General features: G+C 43.6%; 1 protein-coding gene across 1 annotated transcript in view; it reads left to right on the top strand.

Annotated features, from left to right (window-relative positions):
- ASIC2 (acid sensing ion channel subunit 2) overlaps nucleotides 1-14,749 on the top strand; it is a 370,223-nt gene that overhangs the window by 347,255 nt on the left and 8,219 nt on the right. Inside the window, exons 4-8 of the mRNA XM_069089922.1 lie at nucleotides 1,327-1,477; nucleotides 2,583-2,639; nucleotides 4,931-5,084; nucleotides 7,031-7,122; nucleotides 13,752-13,831. Coding sequence (XP_068946023.1) covers nucleotides 1,327-1,477; nucleotides 2,583-2,639; nucleotides 4,931-5,084; nucleotides 7,031-7,122; nucleotides 13,752-13,831 — 534 coding nt within the window. The remainder of the gene's footprint in view (nucleotides 1-1,326; nucleotides 1,478-2,582; nucleotides 2,640-4,930; nucleotides 5,085-7,030; nucleotides 7,123-13,751; nucleotides 13,832-14,749) is intronic.

Here is a 14,749-nt window from a genome sequence, read left to right as displayed (position 1 = left end):
TAATTTATATACATTTTATTTATATATTGTATATACGACCATATATACATTTGCATATATACATATGTATATATGGTTGAACATATACAGTTTGTATATATACTATATATTATATATGCATACATATATGTGTGTGTGTCACTGCTTTTGTCTGTGAATAGGCAGTGCAAGAGTTCAGCAGCCCCGGTCCCCTGGCACAAAAGTGGGTGTGGGCAAGGTGGAGTACTTACAGTTCTCAAAGTGCTCGGGGCTGGAGACCACTGGGGGTCTCTAAAACTCAGGGTGTGCCTGAGGACAAAACTATTTTCATAATAATAGCAAAACATTTTAATTTTACTATGGTAAATATCAGTGTATATATATATATATATATATGTATATAACCTACATAAACAAAGTTATTGGGGGGTCCTTATAATTCTTAGTGTGTCAAAGAGTCCTGGGACCAAAAAGAAAATGAGTTAGTTGGCTAAAGCAAAACATAAAAGAAAGGGGAATAGTGGCAAGGTAGAATGAAAGTAGATTATGAAAAGCCTTAAATGCCACAGTAAGGAATTTGGACTTTGTTCAAATCAGGCAGTGGGAAGTCAACATGTCTGATGAAATTCTGCTAAGCAGCCTGAAGTCATTCCTTAGTTGTCTTCTGAATATGCCAATGGACTTAGAATCAGAAAATCTGTGTTCTAGTTCTAGCTATTACTGCCTGGGTGACCTGGGAAAGTCACTGAGTCTCAGTACTAATAGTAATAACTGACATTTCTTTTCTTTTGTTTTTTTTTTTGGGGGGGGGAGGCAGGGCAATTGGGGTTAAGTGACTTGCCCAAGGTCATACAGCTAGTAAGTGTTAAGTGTCTGAGGCCAGTTTGAACTCAGGTCCTCCTGACTCCAGGGCTGGTGCTCTATTCACTGTGCCACCTAGCCACCCCATAACTGACATTTCTATAGTACTTACATATCTATCAGTTAATCAACCAACAAGAATTGATTATAGTCTCACGACGTGCCGGGTTCTGAGCTAGGTGCTAGACAAAGGAGTACAAAGAATGAAACAGTCAATTCTAATTCCATCCTGATTGCAAAACGCTGGACATACATTACCTCATTACAGCCTCATGAAGCCGTCCTACACATATTTTACTCTTCATTTCACAGATGAGGAAACTGAGGCTGAGAGAGGTTAGACAACTCATCTCTGATCATCCCAGGAGTTACTAGAGATGGAATCAGAACTCTCATTTTTCTTCATAATACCCTGATAACCTCAGGTCCTGAGAACACCTGTGCCCTTCAGCACTAACCAGTGTCCACTTCCTTCCTCTCTTCCAGCTCACATACCTGCCGCCTCCTTGGGGAGAATGCCGATCTTCAGAGATGGGACTCGACTTTTTTCCTGTTTACAGTATCACGGCTTGTAGGATTGACTGTGAAACCCGTTACATTGTGGAGAACTGTAACTGCCGGATGGTTCACATGCCAGGTCAGTGACCTCCAGGGGTCAGGGTGGGACAGGGAGGGGCTTTCTGCTTCCTGTTGGCACCTCATCCCTCCATGAACTCCTGGACCCTGGCACCCTGAATTCATTTTCCCCAAGTTGTTGCCAATCAGAGGCTCTGGGTACATAAGACCAGAACATCAGACAAATTGGAAAATAGAGTCCATCATCGTAGGGCACAGACTGAACATGCCAGTAGCTTAGAAACATCCTACTCTCTGGATTGCTTTCCTTTTTTTAACCAAGATGCAGTCTATTAACAGCTAATGCACATGGCTGGACTGATGCCATCCATAGAGGCTCTTAGCTGAGAGCATCACCTCATCCACACGCACTTAATAAATGCCCACTCGTGCCTAGCACTGTGCTAGGCCCAAAAGTCAAAAATGGATTCATTTATAAAAGAACTCTACAAAAACTTGTGCTTTCAGGGCAGTGGGGAAGGGGGGAGCACTCTGTAGAGGCAGCGGGGCAATGCAATGGATAGAGAGCTAAGCTGGAGTCATGAAGATCTGGATTTGAATCCAGCCTCAGATGCTAGCTGCATGACCCAGGTCAGGTAACATCACCTCTGTCTGCCTCAGTGTCCCCAGCTTTAAAATGGGGGTGATAACAGCACCTAATTTACAGGGTTGTGGTGAGGACCAAATGAAATAATATTTGTAAAGTGCTTAGCACTCTGCTGGCACATAGTAGGTACTATATAAATTCCTGTTTTCTTCCCCCCTGTAGACCCAAAAGCAGAGGTTCTTGGAGTCTGTGACCTTTTTTTAATATTTTAATAATCTCATTTCATTATAATTGGTTTCCTTTGTAATCCTATGCATTTAAAAACATTCTTCTGAGAAGGGATCCATAGGCTTCTCTGACTTCCAAAGGTGTCCAGGGGACATGAAACATAAAGAACCCTGCCTTCAAGCATGGTGTGATTTGTCATTATTATTAGAAAGCATATTTTCATGCTTCCTCACCTACTTATTGGCTGTGCAATCTAAGAAAGGTCTCTTCTCTTCTCTGAATGGTCCTGTGGCAGAGACAGAATCACATGCAAGTTTCTGAGTTGTTTTACCATTGTTTTCTGTCCATGCAGGGGATGCCCCTTTCTGTACCCCAGAGCAGCACAAGGAATGTGCGGAGCCAGCCTTAGGTCAGTACTCTATGCTATGTATTTCTCTCAGAGGAAGGAGAAAGAGACTTCCCTTCTTTTTGAACAGTGGAACAAGGCCAGGAATGAGGGTTCTGAGCAACTGGGCTTTCCATGGGACAAATCTTATAGAAATGAGAAAGGGGAAGGGGGGAGGAATGGGAAAAGGCCAGGAGATGGGGAAAGGATGAAGAATGAGGAGAGAATTAATAGAGAGAGAGCCAAGGGATAGAGAGAGGTGATGGGGAGTGGAAAGAGGTGGAAAGAGGAGAGAGGTCCAGGTGTTGGAGAGAGACTGAACAGTAGAAAAACTCATCAGATGATGAAATGGCCATGAGCTAAATAGTGAAGTGAGGTCCAGATGATGGCAAGTGGAGAGAAGGCCAGGAGCCGGATGATGGAGAGATAATGGGGAGTGGAGAAAACTCATTGGATGGGGAGAAGTCCATGAACTAGAGCATAAACTGAGGGTGGAGAGAGGGCCAGATGATGGAGAGAGGGTAGCAAATAGAAATAGGAAGAATTAGAAGATGGAAAGATAGAAAGAAATGATGACCAGGAGATAGAAGATAGTGAACTAAGGATCCAGTGAGAAACTTAGTTAGTTGGTTGGTTGGTTAATTAGTTAGTTAATAAATGGTAAATAGAAAGAGGAAGGGCTATAATATGGAAAAAATGGAGATTAAAGTGAGGACAAAAAGATGGGGAGAGAACCAAGAGATGAAGAGAAGATGGAAAATGAAGTTAGAACTTGGGGAAGGAGAGAAGATGAGGAGGAAAAAGAGGTGATGGTGAAGAGTAATGTCTAAGGACTAATGTGAGAATAGGAGTGGAGAGATCTAGGGAAATTAAAAGAAGAGAACTACAGATTTGGGGAATCAAAAGAAGGTTAAGAGATGGGAAGAAAGGGGATGGAGAGAGGACCCATCGGAGGAGAGAAGACTAAGAAACAGAGGATGGGGAAGTAGAGGGGGAAATGAGAAACTGAGAAAGATCTGGAAAAAAGCCATTTTGAGTCACAAGCTGTACTGATGGTAGTAGGGTCACCTTCAGACATAAAAGATGGCACATTATGAAGAAGTAGAATCAGCTTTTTACATGATTGATTTAACACAAAGAGGACTCCATCCCAGTTATCTTACATGAGATAAGGTCCCAGGGCCCAAGCCTTGTCCTTCCTGGCACATGTCCAGGCCCCAGGAAAGGCAGGAATAATGATGATAGTACCTGGGGAACCTGCCGGGAGATATAACGAGCAGTCCAACTAAGGCCCTGAATTTCTCTCCTCTCCAGAGCAGCCTCACCCGGCACTTCACAAAGCAGTTTGCAAACACATGAACAGAGAGAATTTTTAAGCAATGTCTAACTCTTTTCAGCAGCTTCAGAGGAGACTTCTGAGTGGCTAGGAGCCAGAGGGAGATAGTTCTGGAATCATGTTTTGATCCCCCCAGAGCAGTGGAGAGCCTGCTGGGGCTGGGGAGTGAAGGGAGAGGAAACAACAATTGGCAAATATCTGGAAACTTTTCTGAATTAAGAGTCTGATAGAATTCACACTGCCCAAAGGATGAGGCAGTGTGATGCCGAGAAAAAAGTGTTGGATTTGGAATGAAAGGGACCGAGATCAAATTCTGCCTCTTCATGCCCTTGGGCAAGTCACTAAACCCTCTCTGGGCCTTATTTTCCATATCTGTAAAATGAGGGGTTTGGACTACACAGCCTATGATTTCCCACTGGCTCTTATTATCCTCTTTAAAAACTATACAGAGGAGATTAGAGAGGGAAAGAAAGAAAAAATCAAAGATGAGAGTAATGGGTAATGCATCTATCACTTGGTTCATGGGCACCAAATGCCACAAAGCAAAGGCTCCAGGTGGGTAAATCTAACTTGAACTCTTCCATTCCCCCTGCAAGAAGCTAAAGAGTTGGGAGGAAACAAAACCCAAAACTTATTGGCTTTGAGATTCCTGGGGAGATTCACTGTGCAGTGGTACTCAATATCAGTCCTGCCATATTGGAATCTGTTGTTTCCCTGTAGAACAGGAGGGCCCATTTTGGAGATGGGAAAATAGAGTCTGTGGAGGGCTCCTCAAGGAGCCAAGGACAGAGTGAAAATTACAGGTCATGGCATCTCATAAGTGAGCATGCATGCATGATAAAAGCATCCCTCAGGGACGAGAAGTCTTCACAAACAAGTGTCCTAGTAAGGCCACTTCCCACTCTGCAAGATAGTGAGTTCCCTATTAAAACTAGGTGACCACCATTTGAACTGAGTGCTACCTCTATCTCCTTACCAGGTCTACTTGCTGAAAAAGACAGTAATTACTGTCTCTGCAGGACGCCCTGTAACCTGACCCGCTATAATAAGGAGCTCTCCATGGTGAAGATTCCCAGCAAGACTTCGGCCAAGTATCTTGAGAAGAAATTTAACAAGTCAGAAAAGTATATCTCGTGAGTAAAATGGATAAAGAAAGTGCAAGGGATAGGGAGAGGACAGGTGGAAACAGATAGGAAATGGGTAAGAGACATAAAGGGGTACTCCTGGAAGAAGACACTGAAAACAAATCTTCCTTCAAAGTGGGAAAAGTTAGATCAAGAAATATGGTGCCCTTATTCTCAAAAAAGATAAGACATATCATTCATATATATTCAGTCCTTTAAGGTTTATAATATGATAGTATGGCCCTGGACAAGTCACTTAACCTTCCACTAAGTCCCAGATCAGCTAAAATCTCCATTGGTATAAAGGGCTCCCACATTAGGAGCTCCCCCATGCTGAAGAAACCACAACCCCTTCTTGTCTTCCCAAGGCTTATGAAGTATTCTCTGTGAGTATATAGTATAAACATTATTATTCCCATTCTGCAGATTCAGAAGCTAAAGTTGCCTAGCTAGTAACTGAGAAAGGTGTCCTGGCTTCAGCTGTGATGCTCCCCAAGGGCTGTTAGGGCATCATATCATCAATCAGTAGCCAGGGAGCTCTGAAATGGTGATCCATTCCCCCCTCCCACCTGGAATCTTTTTTGCTCTCCCAAGGCTGTAGCCTCACTGGGAGATGTGGGCTTTGAATCTCCCTGCAAGCAGACTCTATTGAGAGAAGAAACAGCAGGACTTGCCAAGCCCTGCTGCTTTGTAGATATTCTCCAGGAACACAATTACTTTGACTGCTGAGATGTGTGTTGGTGCCTTGTCTGCTTCCTAGTACAAAACAGGACGGATTAATTTCTGCCAGAAGCTCCCTTCCAAACTCACACCTTCCTTTCCCAGCACCCTCCCCCCATGCCAGGGTTGCTTGTGTTCCTTAAATACAGCCCCTGGCATGAGAAACCTCCCTGGAAAAGCCCAGGCACTGCCTGCCTGATGCTTGGGGGGAAGAGGGGAATGAAGTTCCAAGTTCCAGCATCTGAATGCAACCAGGTGGTGCAGTGGTTAGAACTCTAGACTTTGAGTCAGGATGACCTGAGTTCAAATCCTGCCTAAGATATTTAGAGCTGTTTCCATAGACATGTAACTTCTCTCTACCTCAGTTTCCTCAGCTATAAAATAATAATGACATTTACTTCCCAAGGTTTTTATAAGGATAAAATGAGCTAATATTTAGAAAGCACTTTGTAAACCTTAAAACACTGTATAAATGCGAGTTGTTACTATCATTTTTATTCCATTTCGCTCCCAGCAGAGAGAGAGGATGGGAAGGTCGGGGAATAGGACTTGTAGACAGCTAGTGGCTCAGTACATAGAGTGCTGGAGTCAGGAAGACTCATCTTTGTGAGTTCAAATCCAGTCTCAGACACTTACTAGCTTTGTGACCCTGGACAAGTCACTTAACCCCCACTTGCCTTAGTTTCCTCATCCATCAAACAGGCTGGAGAAGGAAATGGCAAACCATTCCAGTATGTTTGCCAAAAAAAACCCAGATGGGATCATAAAGAGTCAGACATGACTGAAACAACTGAAAAAATAACAAAATAGGGCTTGTATCAAACACCTTATCTCTGTCCAGTCTAAGCAAGATGGAGCTCCTGTGTCTCCAGAACAGACTGGGTCAGAGCATTAGTGCCCCTCTGTATGTTTGCACTCACAAAGAGCTTTCAACCCTTACTGTCCCACTTAAAGAGTCTTGACTTCTCACAGAGTAAATTCCCATGTGGCACAGAAAGCAGAGAGTGGGATTTTCTGGTATTGAAGATATGTGTACTTACAAAAAAAAATAACTTGCCAAAGTGTCTCTCTTGCTACCCTCACTCTGGAAGATGCCCACCTTGCCCCTAGGGACACAATTCCACAGAGTCTCAGGGACCTGCAAGTCAGATCAGGCAGAAATAGGGGAGGGAGAGATAAAGTAGAAAAGGGAGTTGGGTAGCTGGCTTATAAGCTTCTAAATATTCCTTCAACAGAGAGAACATTCTCGTTCTGGATATATTTTTTGAAGCACTCAATTATGAGACAATTGAACAGAAGAAAGCATATGAAGTCGCAGCCTTACTTGGTAAGTCAGAGATGCTATTCATGTCTTTTTAAAAACCTCACCAAAGATGTAGGTGGGTGGGTGGTGACGGTGTGGGCAGGCAGGGATCTCTTTGATGTCTTGCCAGGTGGTACCACTCAAACTGCTGGACCCAGAGTCAGAAGATGTAGGTTCCAAACCTAGATCTAACATTTCCCAGCTGTGTGACCCTGGATAAGTCACTTAACCTTTGTGAACCTCAGTTTCATAGTCTATAAAATGGGAGTGATTGACATTGGCACACCTCACTTAAGAGAAAAAAACTATAAGCCTTAGACAGCTCTATGAATGAATTATTTTATCATTATTTTTATCATACTATCCTTTTCCAGCTCCAGAAATGGAGAACCCTTGTGTTTGTCTCTAAGTCAGCTAGTCAACAAGCATTTATTAAATGCCTGCTTTTTGCCAAGCTATGTACTAAGCACTTGGACCTCTTAAGAATGGTTATAGGAAGAGCTAGGTGACACAATGGATAGAGTACCAGTCTCAAAGTCAGGAGGACCTGAGTTCAAATCCAGCATCAGACACTTACAAGTTGTGTGACCTTGGGCAAGTCACTTAACCATGATTGACTCCAACAAAAGCAAAAAAGAAGGACTAGTAATGTGGTGGGAATAGCATGAGCTGGGATTGAGGATACCTCAGCTATCTCATCCCACCTCTGCCCAAGCCCCCTCATTACATGACCTTGGGTGAATAAATCACTTTTCTTTTAGCGACCTGTTCCTCCTTCTGTAATAATGAAGCTAACATTTATATAGTGATGTAGGTTGACAAAGAATTTTTTGTATTATTTCATTTGATGCTCACAACAACCATGAGAGATGGGTGTTATTATTATTTATTGATTATATTAGTTGAAAAAACTGAGGCTGACAGGTTGTGACTTGCCCAGGATCACACAGCTAGTAGATGTCTGAGATAGGATTTGAACTCAGTTCTTCCTGATTCTATGACCCTTCACTCCCAAATTAATGTTCTGGAAGTTGAAGGGAAAGAATAGTGGCCCCCAGAGAAGGGCCCCGAGGAGGCAGGAGCCCGGGAGGAGAAGGTAAGAGTGGGCAAGTAAGAGCAGACTGTTAGGCTCCCACCTATGAAGACCTTCTACATCCAGAAAGCCCCAGAGTTAGTTCTGTGTGGCAAGGGCCCCCCAGAAAAAGGCAAAATAAGGGCCCTCATCCCCCTATCCTGCTCTGACCTTTCACCAGAAGCTACATGGTTTGATAGCGGCACCTATAAAATACATAAGTTTCTGGGGTTTTCATGGGTCCAGAAGAAAGGGCCATTTGACACCAGTTTCCCTTAGAGACTCAAACCACAGGTTTGAAGGGCCTGTCACAGGCCCCTAGAAAGTGTGTGATAACAAAGACAGGGACCCATCCTCAATGTCAAAACATCCAGAATTAAAAACATGATAAATTAGAGAATCCTGTGATTTCAGGAGAATTTGGGCAGGATGCTGGTCTTTGCAAAAGGGCTCCAGTTAAATATGAAAAGAATACTCCTAATAGAGGTATCCCAAAGTAAAATGAAGTGTTTTGACAGGAAGTAAGCTCCCCATCACTGAAAGTATTCAAACTTAGATGAATACTATTGGGAATAAGGCAGATGTATGATACAGCAGTGGTGTCAAACTCAAATAGAAAAGTGGTCACCAAAGCCTACCTAAGCATCCCTGGGGGTCACATATTGACCTCGAAGACCACTTTCTAACATTATCTATGGTTGATTGCATTTTTATGTATGTTGCTAAATATTTCCCAATTACATTTCAACCCAAAGGCCACATGTTTAACACCTTAAGAATTTATGTGCCAGGCACTGTGTTAAGAACTAAAAATATAAAGATAAAAGATTATCTCTGTGCTCAAAAAGTTTGCAATGTAATGTGGAAGACTTAGGGAAGGTTTTCACAGAGTCAAAGAATGTCAAGGCTGGATAGACCCTCCCTTCCCACAAACAGCTTTCTAGATTAATCTGAACCTGAAAAAGAATCCCCTTCCGCAATACGTCGGACAAGTGGCCAAGTAACTATTGCTAACATACCTCCATTGAAGAGGGGCTCACTACATCTAGAGCAGCCTGTTCCAGTTTTTGGAGAGCTGAAATTGTACCATGTTAGACCTAGAAGAGGCCTTGGAACATAGAATGTTAGAACACAGAATGTTAGAATGAATAATATTAGCCTTGGAATAGAACATAGAATGTTAGCCCTAGAAGATGCCTTAGAACATGAAATGTTAGCAACAGAAGATGTCTTAGAATATAGGATGTTAGTCCTGAAACAGAACACAGAATGTTGACCCTAGAAGAGGCCTTAGAACAAAGAATGCTAGGACACAGAATATTATAACATAGAATGTTAGCACCCTTAGAACATAGACTATTAGAACATAGAATGTTAGCCCTGGAATAGAACATAGAATGAGAGAACATGGAATGATAGCACTAGAGAAGGCCTTGAAACATCGAATGCTAGCACTAGAAGAAGTCTTAGAACATAGAATATTAGAGCACAGAATGTTAATACAAGAAAAAGCCTTAGAATATAGAATATTAGAACACAGAATACTAGAACCTAGCATTTTGGCCTTAGAACATAGAATGTTAGGGCACAGAATGTTAGCACTAGAAGAGGCCTTAGAACAGAGAAGTTCAACACTAGAAGAGACCTTAGGACATAGAATGTTAGCACCAGAGAAGGTCTTAGAACATGAAATGTTAGAACATAGAATGTTGGCACTAGAAGAGGCTTTAGAACACAGAATGTTAGAACATAGAAATGCTGGCCTTAGAACAGAGAGTGTTAGCACCAGAAGAGGTCTTACAACATAAAATGTTAGAACATAGAATGTTAGCACTAGAAGACACCGTAGAACATTGAATTTTAGAGTGGAGAATGTTGGTTCTAGGAGGGACCTTGGAGATCATCTGATCAAACCTCTAACCTTCACAGAGGAAGAAGCTGAGCCCCAGAGAGGAGCACTGACTTGTCTAAAACCACACAGTTAGTTGGACTAGAGCTGAGGTCCAGTGATTTCCAGACTAGCTCTTTCCACCATAAGTATTATTGTATAAATGGCTTGGAATTCATAGCAGAAAAAAGAAGCCATGTAAAAACAGCTGTTGATTCTAGACTGAAACTCCCTAATATGATTGAGACCCTAGAAATTCAGCGGATGAAAGCATTTTATGTGTCTTACTCATACAAAATTGCCTTGTTTATTTATCTGTGCATCTCACTGAACACAGTGCATCTACTAGGCACTTAAAAGGTGTGTTGGATGAACTGAGATTAAATTACTCCAAATTCTGAATCAGTGGACCTCACATTAGTGAGGCTTTACTGTATAAGCATCTCCCAGTGTGAATTCCAGTCAATTCAATTTAACAAGTATTTGAGAGCCTATTTGCTATGTTTAAGGGTGAAGGCTCTTTCAGTCTTTGGAACAGAGCATAGTGGACTATCAGAGCTTGGAAGGGCCTCCAAGATCACCTGGTCCGACTTCTTTTCAAGAGGGAGAAACGGAAACATAAGAAGACATGGAGGGAGAAGACTTGACCTACATAGCCAGTTGACTGTAGGGTCAGCATCTTAATCCAATGTTTTTGCATCTACCACTTTATCCTGGCCTAGACCTAGACACTGAAATCTGGGGGAAATAGCAGACTGAAATCTTTCCTCCATTGTAGTGGGGTCATGAGAAGATGAGCATCTCCCACCTTGTGTTCTGGGTGGCACAAGGAATAGAGCACCAGACTTAGAATCAGGAAGACCTGAGTTCAAATCCTGCCTCAGACACTTACTAGCAATATGTCCCTGGGAAAATCAATTAATATCTCTCAGTCTCAGTTTCTTCCTCTATAAAATGGGGACAATAATAAGACCTACTTCACAAGGTTGTTATGGACTGAAATAACATGTGAAATGCTTTGCAAACCTCAAGGTACTATAGAAATAATAGTATTCTTTGTTGTTATTACTCAGTCCTTTTTTAGTGTCCAACTCTTCGTGACCCCATCTGGGATTTTCTTGGCAAAGATACTGGAGTGGTTTGCCATTTCCTTCTCCAAACTAATTTTATACATGAGGAAACTGAGGCAAACAGGGTGAAGTGACTTGCCCAGGGTCACACAGCCAGTACGTTTCTGAGACTGCATTTGAACTCAGGAAGAGGAGTCTTCCAGACTCCAGGCCTAGCACTCTTTCTACTGTACCACCTAGCTGTCCCCAGTATTATTATTTCCCCTAAAATCTGCTCTTCAGGAAAAAAAAACTGAGAAAGTAAGCCAAACGAAAGATAAAATGACTGAGAAGTCAAGTGTGTTCTCTGTGGCAGAGAAAACAGAATTTAACAGATGGGGACTTGGGTGAGGCAGAAGTTAAGTGACTTGGTCAGGCTCACACTCTACTAAGTGCATGAGACAGGATTTGAAGTCGGGTCTTCCTAACTCTAGGCTTAGTGCTTTATCCATTGCCCCACCTAGCTGTTTCAGGAGGTCGTGAGTTCCCCATCCCTTGAGGTCTTCAAGCAGAGGCTGGATTGCCACTTGTCTCAGGGACAGTGGATATTTTTCAGGCACAGGCTAAACTGGGATGCCTCTAAGGTCCCTTCCCACTCTGAGAGTCTGAGATTCCCAGCCAGGAGGGGAGGCAGTTTGGTCCAATGTAAAGGGTGCTGGATTCAAAACCTGACACTTACTACCTTTGTGACCCTGAACAAGTCATTAAACCACTCTGAGCCTCAGTTTCTTCAACTGTAAAATGAGGGAGCTGGACTAGATGGCTTCTGAGGTCCCTTTTGGCCCTAGCCCTAGGATCCTATGATCCCAACAAGTATTTATCAAGGGCCTGCTATGGGTAAGGCTCTCAGACCATTGATGTTATTGACCTTAGATATCATCTATGTTTGGCCTAAACCAACAGGACGAGGCTCTGAGGCTGGGAACTGGAACTGGGGCACACGCTGAGATGAGCAGGGGAAGTGTTGGGGGCACAGCCAGGCCCTTCATGGCCCCTCCACCCCACCTCTCACCATGTGAGATGACCCCCCCACCCCATGCCTACAACCGGCTCTGAGCAGTACTCAGCCTGAGACTCCAGATGCCTGCCGCTGAGTTCCAAGGTGGATGGCTTCTCTTTCCTCCCTTTGCCTCCCCAATGCTGAGGCCTGGAACACAGCCCAGGCACAGTTTTCCCAACAGTAAATGGGGTTCGTAGCCAAGCCACATAGGTTGCTATGGCATTGACATGGAACGGCTCTGGGCGAGGCGACCTCCTCACCCTGGGAGACCAGCGTCATCCCTTGTCCTCATGAGATGTCATCCCCAGCAAGAGATGGAAACGCCTGCCAAGCCTCTCACTGGGTCTGACCTTTATTTCCTGAGCTGAATTCATGATGTGTTCTCATGCCACCTACATTAAAAAAGACAGAAGGGAAAAGGAAGCTTGAGATCCAGCTTGCCAAAGATGTTTGTGCTAGCTCCGATGGGAAGAGGGGCTCATTCGCAGCATCCTCTTCCTTCTCCCCTCAATAGCAAACAATACTGCCATCTGCCCATCATTCAGCAGGGGAAGGTGCTGCCCCTCAGAGCCTTCCGCCTCCCCTTCACATGCTCCCACACAGATACACACATACCACACACAGATACACACCTACCACACACACAGATACACACATACCACACACACAGATACACACACCCCACGTGTATATATCACACACATACATACACATACCACAATCACACATATACACACATAGTATACGTGCACCACACACACAGGCACATACTCACACACACCTACACACAAACCATACACACACACCACACATATTACCATCTATAGGGAACACATGTATACAGAGATACATATAAATACTCCCAAAGGGAACTTCACCATGGAGGAAGGGTCGTTGTGACCACTGGACACCAGCCTCTGGAAGACCATCTCCGCCCCCTATGGATTCGTCTCAGGCCACTCGGAAATTACACGTTTGTTATTTGTCCTTCATTCTCGAACCAGGAAGGTGATGTCTTGACTTGCAAAGTGAATTGGATTTAAGTGAGGCAGGGCTGTGCAAAGTCATCAGCCTCACTTTCTCCTCTGGAGCCATCTGGGTCCTGTGGCCAGACATAGATCAGGACGACCAGAGATGGCCTCAGTTGGGAAACCTTTCCCAGATCTCAGTTTGTCTGAGGCAACACCCATTCAGTGATTAAGGCTAAGTAAGGGATGGGGGAAAGGATGACCTAGTTTGCCTTTTTTGTTTCTGCCATATGTTCTTAGTCAGCTCCAAAGGAAGGAGCATCTAGACCTCATTCAATGAGAGAACAACAGAGGCAATGTAGATTCTTTAATGATAACTGCATGTAAGTCACGAGTATGAATCCTGACTTTCATCCTGGCCTGGGAGATAACCCAAGTCTTCTTTCTCATTCTGTATTATGGTTTCTTCATCTCCAGAGAGAACTTTGGGGATTCTTACCAAAGTATTATAAGACAGGGTACATGATCACATCCTCTCAGAGGAGCATGGATATATACACTACAGAAGCTACCTTCCTGGGGAAAATAAAAATGGACTTTTCTCTTCTCTCCACAGGGGACATCGGTGGTCAGATGGGATTGTTTATCGGTGCTAGTATCCTTACAATCCTAGAGCTCTTTGATTACATTTACGAGGTAACATTCATAGTTGTTTCTAAATTCCTAGGAAACATGTTGCTCTCCAGACCCCGACCCTAAAGCCCTCTCTGTACCCTCCAGTGCCCAAATTTACAGAATGACGCTCTAAGATCTACTGTTCCACAAACCACAGGAAAGTGACTGTGGTTCTGTGGACAAAGCACTGACTCAAGATCAGAGGCCCTGAGTTCAGATCCCACTTTTAGTTCTCACCACGTGGGTAAGCTTGTGAAGCAGCTTCTTCATCTATAAAGTGTGTACGCTGAACTAGGCAGCCTCTGAGGTCCCTTCTACTTCTTGATCTAGGACACTGTGACAAATTGTCCCCACAGATCCCTACCTCTGTCGGTCATGTCCACCCCCAAAGACTGATTACAGACAAATGTCCAGACCTTGAGCCCATCAGCAATAAGAGTTACTGAAGTCTCTCTGTGAGCAGAGCTCTACACTAGGCACAATGGGGAGAGAAGAAATATGGTCTCTGATATTAAATAGTTATCAAGGGTATTAGCATGTGGATACTGAGTGACACAAGCTAGAGGTCAAGGCCATTCCAAAGACACAGGATGAAACACCCCTCCATCCCTTCTTCTTTACCTCTCCTTTCCTCTTTTTCCTCTTCTCTTCTTTCCCCTCACTTTCCTTCCTCTATACTCCCCCTTTTCGTCCTTCCCATTTAGCTTCTTCCCTCTCCTCTCTTCTCTTATTTTCTCTCCCCATTTCCCTTTTCACATCCTCTCTTCCTTCCTATACTCCCATTCCCTTCCTTTCTCCCACAATGTTTCCCACTCAGACCTGCCTAGCTCTGTTTCTAGTTTCAACCTCTCTAGAAACAAAAGCCCCAGCTTCTGGCATAGATGGATGGATGGATAGATAGATAGATAGATAGATAGATAGATAGATAGATAGATAGAT

Source organism: Petaurus breviceps, unplaced genomic scaffold, assembly GCF_028583685.1.
Source record: "Petaurus breviceps papuanus isolate PSGF00001 unplaced genomic scaffold, PetGlider_PUasm1.0 186, whole genome shotgun sequence".
Classification (NCBI taxonomy): Eukaryota; Metazoa; Chordata; class Mammalia; order Diprotodontia; family Petauridae; genus Petaurus; species Petaurus breviceps.
The sequence above is the reverse complement of the archived record's forward strand: the minus strand, read 5'-3'. Positions and strand labels throughout refer to the sequence as shown.